Genomic DNA, 16,516 nt, shown 5'->3' on the forward strand with positions numbered 1-16,516 from the left:
AATAAGGCGGAGAATGATACAGGAAGGAACCCAGTGTCATCCTCTAGGTTCCACATACATGGCTGAGGTGTGAGCACCCCGCACACACACGTGAATATACCTCTCACTCTCTCACACTCACAAACAAAGACACCGTGTCTTTGAACACAAAAGTAGAAGAGCAGCTAGCTGGAAGGAGAAAGAAAGAAACAGGAATCGGGAGAGGGACAAAAATGGGTAACAGGGTGAATACACTTGAAATCCGTTATGTGCGTGTACAAGATGCCCCAACAAACCCCATTTTACACAGAATTACTATGTGCTAGTTACACTTTGGAATGCTTTTTGAGATTACTCAATATGAATGCATAGAGTGGCTGCATAGGCTTCCCCTGCCCAGTTGCACCATAATCTAACCAAGTTCCCTTATGGGTCACTTGTTTTGAGTTGTTTCTAATGTCACTATACCCAAATAATGTGGATAGGTATCATTGCCCCACTTCAATTCTTAACAAAAGAGTGAATCCATTAAGAAATATTCTAAATTTTGTCTTCCTGGGTCAAAGGGCAAATGTAGTTTTAGCTTTGAGAAGTTTTGCTAATTATCTTCTTCTTACTGGTCCCTCTTGCCTTTCTATCATCGCCAACTTCAGGTGAACTAAAATTGTCCAAAATTCAGAAAAATGTGAAGCAGAACATCCAAGATAACATCTCCTTGTTTAGTTTGGGGATAGGATTTGATGTCGACTATGATTTTCTGAAGAGACTGTCCAATGAAAACCGTGGTATTGCTCAACGGATCTACGGGAACCGGGACACATCCTCTCAGCTCAAGGTACATCATCCCACTGCCGAAACTGACTCCCTCAGAAGACAGCTGGACTTGGCTCGGATCTGCTATGGCCGCATTTGCTCTTCAAATCCCAGTAACTGTTCATTGCCTTCTCACACTTCCCCATCACTGCTTTCCGCACTGGCAGTGACATGTGAAACAGTAAGACCAGGGCCTTCTCAAACCTCCATCTTCTGCCAGCCTCCTGGTCCCACGAGCAATCGCTTACCCCACTATCACGGCCACCTGTTTTCTCTTCGAATTGCCTTGGCATTTTGCTTATCCTTTTTATAATGTAAACCAAGTCAAACTATGCCCTTTAAGCTTCCTTAGACAAGAGAGACATGTTGGGTGGCATGGTGACAAATGCCTTTAATCTCAACATTCAGAAAGTAGAAGCAAGTAGCTCTCTGTGAGTTCTAGGCCAGCCTATGAATATAGCAGGTTCTGGGCCAGCCGGGGCTACATATTAAGAATATTAAGACTCTGTCTCTCTCTCTCTCTCTCTCTCTCTCTCTCTCTCTCTCTCTCTCTCTCTCTCTCTCTCTCTCTCTCTCTCACACACACACACACACACACACACACACACACACACACACACACACACACACACTATTGTTTATTTTATTGGATTTTTAAATAAAATCGCTTTATTCTAATTAACACACAAAACCTTCACACTGTTAGTTTAAGGGAGCTACTCAGCACATTCCCTATCCTAAACTCTATTCCTCTCAGAGAACTCTCTTCAGTTAGCATGGCCATTCTGAAGCCAGGGAGCTTCACTTAGGATTTTACACTTTCAATACCAATTGCCTTTATTTATCTATCGATCACAGAGAGAGAGAGAGAGAGAGAGAGAGAGAGAGAGAGAGAGAGAGAGAGAGAGAGAGAATGACTGACTTCGGACTAGAAAACAGTTAGCTTTATATCCTCTTTCATGACTCCTGTGTTTATTAAATCGACAAACCAAATGATGCTAACACCAGGTACAACATTTAAAGCTTGGGACACCTAGAAGATATGGTTCTAATTCAGGTTATTTCAACCCAGATAAACTGTATTATGAATGCCCACAAGCTTTTATTTCTGATCATAACAGAAAGGGGAGAAATTCTTGGCTCTTAAATTGTAGGTAATTTCCTAACAACAGGTTTTTGTCTTATGGCCCAGAGTTCATGACCACAGGCATGTCCATCATCCCAAAGGTCCATACAAATAAATTAAGAGTTATCTGCTACATATGTGAGAAACATCAGGGAAAAATACTTTAGATCTACAAAGTGGTATGAAAAATAACTACTTGTGGTTTTTTCTTTCTTTCTTGTGACTTCTAGAAATTTTACAACCAGGTCTCCACTCCACTGCTGAGGAATGTTCAGTTCAACTACCCCCAGGCATCAGTAACAGATGTCACTCAAAACAGTTTCCACAACTACTTTGGAGGCTCTGAGATAGTGGTGGCTGGAAAATTTGATCCAAGTAAAGTGGCTGAAATTCAGAGCATCATCACTGCAACTTCGGTACTTCTGCTTCCCTGCTTATTCCGAAAATTCTAACTGGTCCCTTACTGCAGCCGGTCTCTGTGGTAACAAACCAATCCTAATGGTTCCCCTACTGCAGCCGGTCTCTGTGGTAACAAGCCAATCCTAATGGTCCCCCTACTGCAGCCAGTCTCTGTGTTAGCAAGCCAATTCTAACAGTCCCCTAGTACACTTGGTCTCTGTGTTAACAAGCCAATTCTAACGGTCCCCTAGTACACCTGGACTCTCTGTTAACAAGCTAACATTCTGCATCCTCAGCCACTTATGTGTGGGGCAGAATCAGGAGTTGAAAGGGAAGGCATGACACAGCCCTATCATCTTTTCAATCATTCTAATAAAACCTCACTTTTTCTCCCAACCCAAACCCAGTCTCTGGAGTTTGTGCACTTAACCTATCCAGTCGAGGCTCTCTTCTTTGTCTAACCCCAAAGTACATTTACAGCTGGTGATTTAACTGTAATTCTGGTCCCTGGCTGTCCATCAACTGATGCTTCCATTATCCAGGCTAACACGGAATTGGTCTTGGAAACCCTGAGTCAGATGGATGACTTGGAGGATTTTCTATCAAAAGACAAGCATGCAGACCCTGATTTCACCAAAAAACTCTGGGCCTATCTCACGATCAATCAACTGCTAGCAGAGAGGTAAGGCAAGAAGAGTGTATACCATGGAGACTTACAAACATGAAATGTCCACCTATAATATTGAAGTCAAGGCTACGAATACAGCTTAGTGTGAAAGCCTTTGCCTAGCACACATGAGGTTCTGGATACAATTCCCATACTGTAAACAAAACAGCAGATGGGATATTTGAAGTCATAAGCAAGAAGTATTTGGAACTGAGAATAATGGAGGGATGAGATTATTACTGACTGGTTCCTAGAACTTTAACTAAAGCTGAGTTACTTCTTTTCTTTTCTTTTTATTAAAAATGTAACATATGGGGTCTGGAGAGATGGCTCAGCAGTTAAGAGCACTGGCTGCTCTTCCAGAGGAACTGGGTTCAACGCCCAGCACCCACGTGACAGCTCACAACTCTCTGTAATTACAGTTCCAGGGGATCCAGTACCCTCTTCTGATGTCTGTGGCCACTGCACTCATGGGGTGCAAAGAGACATACATGCACACAAAACACCTATACACATAATTTTTAAATGTTTAAAATTTAAATGTAACATATGTGAATGTGTGGAGTGCATTAATTTTAAGTGTATATATATATTTTTTTCAATGTAATGGCCATCCTGCTGTAGGTATAGGACTACAGAGGGTCTCCTTTTCTATATCCAGGGAAGCCACTATTTTGACATGTATCACCATTGATTAGTTTTGTCTATTTCATATAACCACACAACCCTTTTTTGACTTTCACTCAGCATGACACCTGCTAGATTTAGCCATTTTGCTGTACACATCAATAGTCTATTTGCATTTCCTCTTGAAAACAGGTCCAAGGAAAAATGTATGACTATGCAATTACAGTGTTGCCCAAGGAACAGCTCTTTGATACTTATGCCATCTCTGGCTTCTCATTTGAGCTGCATTTCAACTCTCTAACATAAAACCCTCTCATTAGAGCAGCCTTGCCTGCAGGCACCAGAGTTTCATGGGGATCTTTGCTAGAACTTACGATTGCAAAGTTCCCACTTCACCTCTCAGATCAGATTCTTGGGAAGATGGACCAAGGTCATTGAACTAGGTTACAAGAATTGTAACCATCATATAACTGGATTCACAGAGAAAATCTCTGATGTCAATAAGATTATATTTAAAAAAATACATGTGGTATAATTGGTGGCTTTGAAGAAAGAAATATCCCTGCCCCTTGGACAGAAGTACATTGACCATACCTAAAGGCAGAGAGAAGTTGCTCTGGAAGTTAAATATTGATTTTTAAAGCCCTGTAGAAAAATAAGCAGTTGCTAGGATTTTAGGTGATGGTAGAGCACAGGGCATTTTAGGGCAGAGGAACTAACCTACATGACTCTGTGATGACAGGTCTGTTATATCTCTATCCATGGGATGTACAAGTAAACCTCGGTGTAAATTACTAATCTATATGTCAATGCATGTTCATCTGTTGTCTCAAATGTACCTCTCTGGCACAAGATTCTGTAATCTAGGAGGCTATGGATGGGTGGGAGACATGGAGTACCCTTAGTATCTTTTACTCAATTTCACTATGAACCTAAAACTGCTCTGAAAAAAATAAGCCTTTAAAATTAATCCCTTGAAGAAGCTGGGCAATGGTGGCACATGCCTTTAATACCAGCATTCAGGAGGCAGAGGCAGGCGGATCTCTATAAGTTCGAGGCCAGCCTGGTCTACAAAGTGAGTTCCAGGACAGCCAGAGCTGTTACGTAGAGAAATGCTGTCTTGAATAAACAGATGATCGATAGATAGATAGATAGATAGATAGATAGATAGATAGATAGATAGATAAAATAATCCCTTGAGAGGACAGTGAGATGGCTCAGCAGATAAAGGTGCTTGTGGCCATGCTTGCCAATATGAGTTTGATCCTGAAGTCCTCCATGATGAGAGAAGAGAACCAACTCCCACAAGCTTTCTCTGACTTTCACATAGACACTGTGGTGCACACACACACACACACACACACACACACACACACACACACACACACACACCAAATGTAATTTTTAAAATATTCTCTTGAGACCACATAGCTAGATAAAGCATTAGGGTTCCTGAAGTCAGTTAGTTCTGTTTGCCTCTTGCCTTAGGCACCCTACCCTCTTGCCTTAGGCACCCTACCCTCTTGCCTTAGGCACCCTACCCTGTGCTTAGGCCTTGGCTGATTATCAGAAAGGCAAGTGGAGAGATTCGGGGCCTGAGTTCACCCTTGTGTACAGTGATGTTATTCAATCTATCTCCTGAATGCAGAAGTCTGGCTCCTACAGCTGCCATCAAAAGGAAAATCACAAAAACAATCTTGCAGATGTCTCTCGACCATCACATTGTGACTCCACTCACTGCCATGGTGATTGAGAATGATGCTGGGAATGAGCGCATGCTGGCCGACTCCCCACCCCAGGACCATTCTTGCTGTTCAGGTCAGTGCTTTAGGACCTTGTGAGGCAACAATACAGAGTTGTCTTCCTGTCTTATGTGGAAGTCCCAAAGCCTCTGTCCCCATCTCTGATCCATCTTTCGCTCCCAGCTCGTGCCCGTAAGGACTCAAGCTTGTTCCTTCAGTTTGGTTTGACATATTGTGAACACCTGAAGTCCCAGCATTCCCAAAGCCAAAGCAGGGGGATTTGATCTCTCAGGCCACTCTGAGCTGCCTAGTGCCTCATGACTGGCCTAGACTACATAACAAGACCCTGTCTCCAAGTAAAGGAAGGGTTTGAAAGATGGCTCAGTAGTTAAGAGCACTTGCTGCATTTCCAGAGGATCAAGGTTTGAGTCACACGTGTTGGCTCACAACCATCTGTATCTCCAGTTCCAAGGGGATCCAAAATCTTCTGGATTATGAGGGCGCAAGACATGCACATGGACAGACACATATGCAGGCAAACACTCACCCACATAAAACATGAATAAATAAATAACTTTCTAAAAGAGCAAAACAAGAAATCCTTAATGATTTCTCATTTGACAATGTACTTCTCCAATCCTTTTTTTAAGATTTATTTTTATTATGTGTCTCTGTAAATACATGCCGTGTGTGCTGGTGTCCATGCTGGCCAGAAGAAGAGGCCATCAGAGTCCCTGGCGCTGGAGTTACACGCAGTTGTGAACTGCCAGTTTGGGTGCTGGGAACCACAAACTCGGGTTTTCTGCAAGAGCAGCAAGCATACTTCACCGCTGAGCCATCTCTCCAAACCCCCTTCTTTTATTGAAAGTATAGGATAGGCAACCATTTTGCTTAAGAAGGAAATTACTCCTGAGTCACTAGAGTCATTCTGTCTTTAGCACTGCACTATTTTGGCTGGTACTGTGGTTCCTGGGGACTTTTAGTGGGGAATCCAGGGAACTGCATGAATTACTTAGAAAGTAAGGTTAGGGAAATGGCTGGGTCAGTAAAATGATTGTCTTGCAAGCATAAGGACCTGATTTCTATACCCAGCATCCACCTAAAAATCAGGGTGTGGTGGCATGTGCTTGCAATCCCAGCACCTCGAGGTAGAGGCAAGGGAATAGGGAATTCTTGGAGTTTAGCGGCCAGCCAGCTCCGCCTAAATCATCGATCCCCAGGTCCCAGTGAGAGACCCTGTTTCCAGTCACAAGGTGGACAGCTCCTAAGAAACATTCAAGGTTAATCCCTGACATCCCCACATATGTGCACCCACATGCATATATACAGACAGACAGGCACACCCAGATATCCCTCTATTACACACACACACACACACACACACACACACACACACACACACACACACACTTCTTTAAAGAGTATATATGGAAACTGGGGGCCTAGAAACAGCCTTGAAAATCATCCTTGTGGTCTATGTCCCATGGGAAGTCTCCAGAAATGCCCAAGGCTAAGAGGACCTCTGATTGAACTGATTAGATTCCCTCCTTTGTCTTCTTGATGCCTAGTCTTGCCTGGTCTCGAGAGTGGCTGAAACACACTACAATGAACCTCTGAGGTTTTTTATTTTGTTCCAGAGGGTTCAATGATAATAGCTCTCTATCTAGCCAAGGATAACCTTGAACTCCTTATGCCCCTGCCTCCACTTCCTGAGTGCTGGGATTGTAGGCATGTGTCACTACGCCCAGCAGAGCAGTTCCTTCTACTGCAGACCCATTTAGAGTCCTAGATACTAGAAGAATTGGATCACAGGCTTCTGCAGTGTGATGCCAGGGGGAATAAGAGGAGCGAGGACTCTGAATAAAAAGAGGAGGTTGTGGGTTAAAGCCCAGTAGAGTGCTTACTTTGCATGATCGAGACCCTGGGTTTGATACCTAGCACTGTGTTTATCTACCTGCATTTTAAGGTAGATAAAACCTTAGCTGAGAACCTTTGGTTGAGGGAAGAGGATGCAAAACCCAGATTCTTTAAACTGAGAGCAATTTCTGTGGAAGAGTATCTTGGGAATTAATGGATGTGGGTTCTTCTACACAGGTGCATTGTATTATGGCACCAAGGTTTCCTCAGGTTCCATCCCATCGTGGGCCAGTCCATCCCCGACCCCAGTGATGGCCATGCTTGCAGTAGGAGCGAAGCCGCTTGAGTCCACTCCACCTCCACATGTGATTCGAGGTAAAAGCATGTCTCCCTTCTCAACCCATCAGAATCCCATGTAAATTTCCATAAACTAATAGAATCACCATGTCTTGAGAAACTAGGTGACTTTTACAGGCATTGTTGCCTTCCATGGAGAGACAACAGCTCCATAAAAAAGGCTTACTGCAGCTGCCATAACAAAACTGAGACTGGAGTGCTCTGGTGTCTCTTTTCAGGGCGCTAACCCTAGCATCAGGGTCTCATTCTCTGACCTCATGAGAACCTAATGAACTTCCGAGGACTCCATGTCCAGAGACTGTCACATTTTGAGGGGTAGGCCTCAGGATATGAATTTGCATGGGGACAAATCCATACCCAGCACTGTTTCCAACTGTATGAAGTAAACCCTCTGAAATCAAAGAGATGCTCTTCTCATGGGGATACACTGGTGGAGCATGGTTTCACATTGACTGAACAGCTTTGATTGGTTAAGCGCTTCCTAGTTGTTCAGTAAGTGGATATCATCATTGAACGATCAATTTTTTTTTATCCAGATGTATCATTGTCTCTTGCATAACAGCATGTGGGAGGCACAAATAGCAAATGTGATCATCTGAAAGCCAATAACATGTATTTCTTGGAGAGTTTGGGCACTGAGGCTCCATGATGCTGTCCTCAACCTTTTTGACCCAGTCCCTCTCAACATGTGAGACAAAGGCGCCACCTGGAGAACGTAGGAGTAAATGCATCACCTCTCATCCCCCCCCCCCCCCCCCCCCCCCCCCCCCCGCCCAGTTAACAGAAACTGCTCTTTGATCCACATGCACTCAGCCCATTACCGAAACAATCAGTTTTGCAAAAGATAAAGTTTACTCACTCAGTGGCTGAATATGGAGATAGTGGAGATAGTGGACAAAGATCTCAAAGCCACATCCTCTAGGGCTTGAGGATATTTATAGGGCAGAGACAGTGATTAATGTGTGGGGAAAGATGATTGGAGATGAAGGAATCTGTGGTTTACAAACATACAGTTAAATTCCATGGGCCTTTGTGAAATGCACATTCAGCAAATGGAGGTGTGAGCATCATCTGCAGAGAGAGTGGCATCATAAGGTCACCCATCAGACACCTCTGAATGTCCCAGGGAGCAGTCAGTGATGTCCACAAGCAGGGTCACCAAATCTCCGAGAAGGAACCTAGGCACTGTTGTCACCAAGATCCAGACACACCAGGAGTATTTTCCACAGCTGTATCACCTCTGTGGTTAGTGCTTGTCAAAGTTAACAGAAAGCAAATGCAGCTGAGGGTTTGCCCAGGCTTCCCCCCACCGCCATCCCAGTTTCCGGGGTTCCCTGACTTTATCACTTTCACTTACTTCCGGGCAGCTCCTGGAGCCTGTATGCACTTTGCATCCTTCTCTCTCTTTGAGAACGAACTTTGGACATTCTAAGAGTGCTTCTGCACCCTCCATAGGGAAGGTCCCACCGGCCAGGAGCATATGGGTTGTTTGAAATGGAAGTAGAAGACTAGTTAGTTCCTGTTGCTAATACAAGTGCAGATCTCTAGGTTCTCTTGAATAGACTCTCATATTTAAAACAAAAAAATCTTCAGATGGGCCAGTGAGGTGGCTCAGAGGATACAGGCACTTGCTAACAAGCCTAATATCCTCAGTTTGATCCTGGAACCCACATGGTAGGAGAGAAGAGACTAGCCCAACTTATCATCTGACTTCCACATGCATGCTCCACATAGACATAGGCACACACACACACACACACACACACACACACACACACACACACAAATAAATAAATAAATAAATAAATAAATAAATAAGTTTTTAAAAAGAAGAAAATAATCTTCAGGACTGACATCTTCGGACTGTTAAGCCAGCATGGTGGCATAGGCTGGCAATGCCAAGCTGAGGTAGAAAGATCATAGGTGTAAGGCCAACATGGGCTATCCAAGGAATCCCTGTCTCAAAGAACAATAAATAAAACTAAAATAAAATGAAATGATTAAAACCATTAACTCCAGACTGGGTGGGTGGCACCTCTCATCCCAGCACTCAAGGTGAAGGCAGAAGAATCTTGAGTTTGAGGTGAACACGGGCCACAGCGCAATACCTCATCTCACAAAAGAATGGCTGAGGGTGTCACTCAGTGAGAGGGCATGTGCCTAGTACATTCAAAGTCCTAGGTTTCATGTCACAGTACAGAAAAGAGGGGGGGGGGAGGGAAAAGGAGGGAGGTAGAGAGGGAGGAAAGGAGAGACTGATTGTTTTTCTACACACACCAAGCATCCTTTTGTGATAAGCAATCAGTGAGGACTTAGGGTGAGCATGTTAAGTAGTTTTGTCTCACTTCCTGCAGTATTCATATATTTCACTTCCTGAAAGTATTATGTAGACGAAATTCTAAACAGACTTAGTAAATAAGAAACACAGAGCCAAATGCAGGGCTAATAGCCGAAGAGATCAGAGAATTAGCGAAGAGCCACTGACTACCCTTTAGCTTACCACCAAGCCCTAGTTTCCCACATGAGAGACTTTCTTCCTGCCTAACCTGCGCTTTTATTGCTTTCCTGTTCTACCTTCTCATTGGCTCTAAGCCCAGCCACATGACTTCCTTGTCACTGCCTGTCTATACAGACCTCCAGGTCTCTATGGTTGGTACTGGGATTAAAGGCTCATGTCACCATGCTTGGCTGTGTTCTTGACCACACAGAGACTCTGCCTGTCATGTGATTGGATTAAGGGCGTGTGCTACCACCGCTGGATTTCTGCTTATGGCTAGCTATGTGACCTCACTATGTGAACTCTGATCTCCAGGCAAACTTTATTTATTAACATACAAATAAAACCACATTTCAGCACAATTAAAATATCACCACAGTATTATTTGTGGCCCCAAATGATTTGCTATTTGTTTGGTTGATGATGATGCTCCTTATAGCCACACTCCTGAGTAGGGACCCTGTGTGGAAGATTAGTTAGTGTGCAGGGCTTGTACAGTAAATGGCTCCCAAGAACAGGACATACTATGATATCCAGCATGTGAGCCATGCACACGGTTACTGTGTAGAATAAAGTTTTTGCAGCAACAAGGACAAGACAGCCTATTTCAAAATGATCTTCCCAGTAAGACTACAAAGCTTCTTCTACATTTCTAGTCTGCTGTTTGATCCAATAAAAAAGCTGGCCTTGAATCAGACCATCCTGGGGTCAAACTCTTCCCACGTGACCATGAGCCATACACTGGAACATCTCTGGTCTCAATTATCCCACCTGCAATATGGGGTAATGGCTATAGAGTAGTTATATAAGGCAAGAATCTCACAAGTAGACAGACATTCAACAAAGTCTAGCTAGTGTTTGGCCCATAAACTTTAGAATTTCAAGAATGTATTGTGGTGATATTTTATTTGTGCTTTAATAAATAAAGCTTGCCTGGAGATCAGAGGAAAAAAGCAAGCCATTTTAAGTAAATAAAGAAGCCAGGCAATGGTTGCACACACCCTTAATCCTATCACTTAGCAGGCAGGATCTCTGTGTTCAAGGCCACACTGGAAACAGAGCCAGGTGTGGTGGCACACGCCTTAAATTCCACAATTAGTTAACCATGGAGGTCTGGAGGTCTGTACAGACAGACAGGAATTGACAGAGCTGTGTAGGAAGAGGAAGTGATGAAGTTGAATGGAGAGAGCAAATCAGATGGCAAAATAGCAAGGCATATAGGCATGGGAAACAGGAAGTCTCGGCATTTGGAAGCTGCAGAGTTGATGAGGTGGAGTTGGCTGGTGGCTTTCCCTATTTCCCTGGTGTAAGGCTTTCACCCCTATATTTGGCTCCATGTTTTTTATTTAAAAAGATCATTTAGAAATTCATCTACAATGTATAAAGTTGCCATGGAGATCTTCAACCTATTTCCAACCCTACCAAAAATTAAAGCTTAAGCATGGGTTCCATTCCATTTGCCTAAAAACACATCACTCCATTTGGCAGGACTGAGTGGATATTGTTGACTGATCTGATAGGATTTCAGTAAAGTGGGATGGTAGAAATAACTGTTGTCTCCCATAAAACAATTTTATTCAAGCAAACTGTCTTAGTGTTCTAGTGCTGTGAAGGAACACAATGAACACAGTAACTCTTGTAAAAGAAAGCATTTAATTGAGAGCTTGCTTACAGTTTCAGAGGTTTAGTCTATTATGATCATGGCAGGGAGCATGGTGACACACAGGCAGACATGGTGCTGGAGAAGTAGCTGAGAGTTCTACAACTGGATCCACAGGCAGCAGGAAGACAGAGAGATACTCAGCTTGGGCTTTTGAAACCTCAAAGCCCAGCCCCAATGATACACTTCCTCCCAAAAAGATCACACCTACTCCAACAAGGCTGCACTTCCTAATCCTTCTCAAGTAGTGCCACTCCCTCGTGACTAAGCATTCAAATATATGAACTTGGGTGAGGGGGGCATTCTTATTCAAAAGATCACATTGTATTTATATAAAAGGAAAAAAATTATCATAGTTGCTTTTCAAAGGAGCCATTGTTCCACAGTTTAACAACGCCCTCTAGTGCCCAGCTTTGACATAAATCATTGAGTCAAGTAGTGGTTGACCACTTGACATGAACTATACGGTGTGAAGGATGAAAGGAAATACTAGGAGTTAATGCTAATGCATGCCTGTAATCCTGCATTCTGTGGGCAAGAAGACCACAAATCCAAGGACAGCCTGGGCTACAAGCTTAGATCCTGCCTCAAAAAACAATGACAGAAATCATCTTCCTTTTTATAATTTTGCTTACATTTTCCTTGTATATTTTCTAGTGGAAAATGACCCCCACTTCATCATTTACCTGCCAAAAAGCCAAAAGAATATTTGTTTCAATATTGACTCAGAACCTGGAAAAATCCTTAGCCTGGTGTCTGATCCAGAATCAGGTAACATAAAAGCAGATTATATTATATTTGAATTAACTATTTGCATGATGGCCATGCTTCCTTGTGACTACCTGGGATTCCTTTCTTTTTCAGCTTATTAGATATTTTATTTTTAAAATTTTTATGATTAGTGAGAAATTAAATTATATATATTAAGCATTTCAAGCAATTATAGCTTAAAACATATATTTTGAGCATGAGCTGTTATTTTCATTTAATTATTTTATAATAAATTAACTGTAAAATAAGATTTTATAAAGAAAAATATTGTACTATGAAAATTTTTTCTCAACTTGTCAAATTTTATAAATACAAACTGTGGTGCCCACATGTGGAGTACAAGAGAGAAAGCATCTTTTCTTTGACAGGGATTTTAGTCAATGGTCAGCTTATTGGTGCCAAGAAGGCAGAGAATGGAAAACTAAAAACCTACTTTGGAAAACTGGGATTTTATTTCCAAAAAGAAGACATGAAAATAGAAATCAGCACAGAGACAATCACCCTGAGCTATGGTTCTTTTACATCTCGCTTGTCCTGGTCTGATACAGCTCGTCTTGGGAATCAGAGGCAAGTATTCCGTGCTGGTCCCCATGTGCCCTTAGAACATGGCTGCAGAAGCCAGCCCAGGCTCAGCATCAGCAGAGAACAGTCATCATTTTAAATACAAGGAAGTCAAGGTTAGGGGAAGTTGTTCTCATCTACTATGCTCTCCCTGGTGCCAGGAATTGTTTTCAAAGCTCACTGTGCCTTAGCGACAAGCCACAGTACATGGCATACAGTAAGTGATAAGCCACAGTACATGGCATACAGTAAGTGCTCAATACATGTGTGTGATGCATCAGTAAGCAGATCCATCCATGGAAATGTGTAGGTGACTACATCAGAATCATACTACCATCAGCAGTATGGTTGCAGTTTATGCAAGAGTGTCTTCCCATTAGGACCTGCTCACTGACTGTTATAGACATGCATTATCCCATAGCATCGACATGGTGACGTTCTCAATGGAGAGTCTGTATTAGGCCTGAGAATGACTTGCTTAAAAAAATGTCTATTCTGAGTCTCGAAAGATGGCTCAGTGTGTAAAGGCACTCGCTGCTGAGATTGATTACCCGAGTGGATGGAGAGAACAAACCTTTGCAAGTTGTCCTCTTCTGACATGCTCTAGTGTACTGTAAAACACACACAAGCACACATGCATGAGCACACACACACAGAAAATAATTTAACATTTAATACGATGTCTGTTCCGGAATCATCTAGAATCTATGTTGACTTTCACATAGGGTGCTTATCTCCGTGAAGAAGGGAAAATCTGTGACTCTGACGGTGGATAAGGAGATGTTCTTTTCCGTTCTGCTGCATCATGTGTGGAAGAAGCATCCAGTCAATGTGGACTTTCTAGGGATCTACATCCCCCCCACAAACAAGTTTTCACCCAGTGCACATGGACTCTTAGGTAAAGCATCTCAACCATTGGACATGTAGGCAGTGACTTTGACAACTATGGTTAGGTGGGAAGGTGGTTGATAAGTGGTGGCGCATACCTTTAATCCCAGTGCTCAGGAGGCAGAGGCATGCAGATCTCTGTGAGTTCAAGGCCAGCCTGGTCTACAAAGGGAGATCCAGGACAGCCAAGGCAACACAGAGAAACCCTGTCTGGAAAAAAAAAGAAAAAGAAAAGAAAAGAAAAAAGTTGGGAAGGTGGCAGGTACAGCTATGGGAGCAGAGGGCCCAACACAGCAGGGTGACCGGGGAATGCAATGGCCAAGGCCATCTGCCCAGTGACACTAATGTGGAAAGACAAGTGACAAAACAGGTTATGAATTATGCCAAGATTTTTTTTTGTGACTGATGAGAGGTGACTTGGCTTAGGAGGTCCGTGACAAGCAGACTCAATGACATGCAGGCATTTTAAGAAGGGTTCAGGTGTAAGCATGTGGCATCACAAAGCTCCCTTTTCCTATGATGTGAGCTACACTCTCCAAGGCCTACCTTGTCTGCTGCCATCAGAGGGGCAGCCCTTCACTGATGGTCTGGTAGACCAGCATCAAGTACAAAGGGAGTCCAGAGGGAGGACCGAACTGTCACTTGAACTCCAGGATTCCATGTAAATTAATGTCTGTGCTCTGTGTCATTAGGTCAGTTCATGAATGAGCCAGACGTCCATATCTTCAATGAGAGAGCAGGAAAAGATCCCGGAAAACCAGAGGCAAGCATGGAAGTGAAAGGACATAAGCTGACCGTCACCAGGTAGGCCTTGGATGCGTAAGAAAAGGCACTGGAGCCGCTGTCCAACTCCACAAGTCATTGACAATAGACACATATACAATATTAGCCAAAGGACACTTCAGAGAGCCCAGATGAAATGCAGATAATGACCCATGTATGTGCACACACGTCATGAAATGCCAAAAAGAATTACTCTAGTGCTCTCATCTGCATGTTAGAGCCCTTCAGTCAGGAACTGAGTAATTGACGATGTTGACCAAAGGAAAAGATCACAAAATATCCAGGAAGCACAGGGCCAGAGAAGGCATGCATATTCTATGTAAGGGCTTCTTGAATATGGATATACTGAGTGTATTGGGGGTAGTTTTTCTTACATACATCACATCCATATGCTTCACTTCAAAGTGGGAATTTAGCATTCTGAGTATAAATGATAATTCTTTGGATATTCCTCCCCTTTCTTGTTCAGTTGTCTCCCTCCTGCTTAATATCACCTTAAAACATTTTTTATCTTTTTGATAGTTTATAAGTTTTCCTTATTAAAAATAACAGTACAGAAATGCTATTATCTTCCACATAATTAAAATGTAATTTTACAGTGATAATTAAATCACAAGATTAGTTATGATATATGCCATCATGATACAGACACATGAACTAAAATGGTGGAGTCTGAGTACACCACCCAAATGGTACTGGCTTACCAGACAGAAAACAATTCATTATTAATAGATACCAGTAAGCATGGAGAAAGGGTGAGACCACGTAGTAGCTGCCTTACATCATAGGCAGACATTTTATCTATGACAAAACACAACAGACCATCTTTTCCATGACAAAAGGCAAACACTGAGCCTTTTCACAAATTCCTGACATTTCCGATGAGCAAATGAAACTGAACGAGCCCCACTCCATCCCTTTAAGACTCACTGATGGCAATGTGCCGTAGGTATTTTTAAAATTTTAGCTTCTTCATCCTCTAAGGGGAAGACTTGGATTTGTTCATAAATAGCTGGCATCACTCTTAAATAAAACATATCCATAAATTGAGGAGGTGCCTCCGGTGCCTCTGCTAGCGCAGACTAGCCTACAGCACTGTTTTATTTAGCCTTCCCCTTGTTTACTATTCACTGCCACTGTTACCTGGGTGGAAGAGCCCTGCAGGCCAGCTTCTACAGGGCTAACTGTCTGAGGACACACTGGCGACTCTCTGATCTTCCAGCACCAACCCCTAGACACTGACACTGATACCTCTTTTAACTTGGGGGGTAGGGAAGGAGTAGGGGGTGGGTAGAGAGAGGAAAGGCATAAAGAAAAGGGAAGAGCCTACTTGTGTCCAGCTGTGCCTTGTTCCTGTGTTGGCTTTTCCCTAAGCATAGATGCCATTTTCCTTTCAGAGGCTTACAGAAGGACTACAGGACAGATACTGTGTTTGGAACAGACGTCCCCTGCTGGTTTGTGCACAACAGTGGGAAAGGTTTCATCGACGGGCACTACAAGGATTACTTCGTACCTCAGCTCTACAGCTTTCTCAAACGGCCTTAAGGGTTTACGGTTTTGGAAATTGTACGTGTACATTTTCTCCCTGACCCTTTTGGCAGTTTTCCTCAGCTCCAGCAACTCAAAACAAACCCAGATGTTAGAGTGGTCTAAAAGGCCTGCTAAGAAAATAAACATTTGCAAAGAAGTCTCAGGAGTCTGGTTTCAGATGATGTGTGTTAATCAAGGTGACACTCAGGACGTGGCTGGTGAGTCAAGCTGCCACTGAGACCAACCCCAGGAGCTGGGG

The 16,516-nt window shown here is 43.1% G+C and overlaps 1 protein-coding gene across 1 annotated transcript in view; it reads left to right on the plus strand.

Moving 5' to 3' along the window:
- Itih2 (inter-alpha-trypsin inhibitor heavy chain 2) overlaps positions 1-16,414 on the plus strand; it is a 36,076-nt gene extending 19,662 nt beyond the window's left edge. The window contains exons 12-21 of the mRNA XM_052726937.1: positions 633-814; positions 2,149-2,334; positions 2,860-2,999; positions 5,260-5,429; positions 7,448-7,585; positions 12,382-12,495; positions 12,864-13,062; positions 13,782-13,954; positions 14,637-14,748; positions 16,125-16,414. Coding sequence (XP_052582897.1) covers positions 633-814; positions 2,149-2,334; positions 2,860-2,999; positions 5,260-5,429; positions 7,448-7,585; positions 12,382-12,495; positions 12,864-13,062; positions 13,782-13,954; positions 14,637-14,748; positions 16,125-16,272 — 1,562 coding nt within the window. The 3' untranslated portion in view covers positions 16,273-16,414. The remainder of the gene's footprint in view (positions 1-632; positions 815-2,148; positions 2,335-2,859; positions 3,000-5,259; positions 5,430-7,447; positions 7,586-12,381; positions 12,496-12,863; positions 13,063-13,781; positions 13,955-14,636; positions 14,749-16,124) is intronic.
- The last annotated feature ends 102 nt before the right edge of the window (positions 16,415-16,516 follow it).

Source organism: Peromyscus californicus, unplaced genomic scaffold (assembly GCF_007827085.1).
Source record: "Peromyscus californicus insignis strain IS unplaced genomic scaffold, ASM782708v3 Scaffold_8__1_contigs__length_139910024, whole genome shotgun sequence".
In the NCBI taxonomy this organism is placed as follows: Eukaryota; Metazoa; Chordata; class Mammalia; order Rodentia; family Cricetidae; genus Peromyscus; species Peromyscus californicus.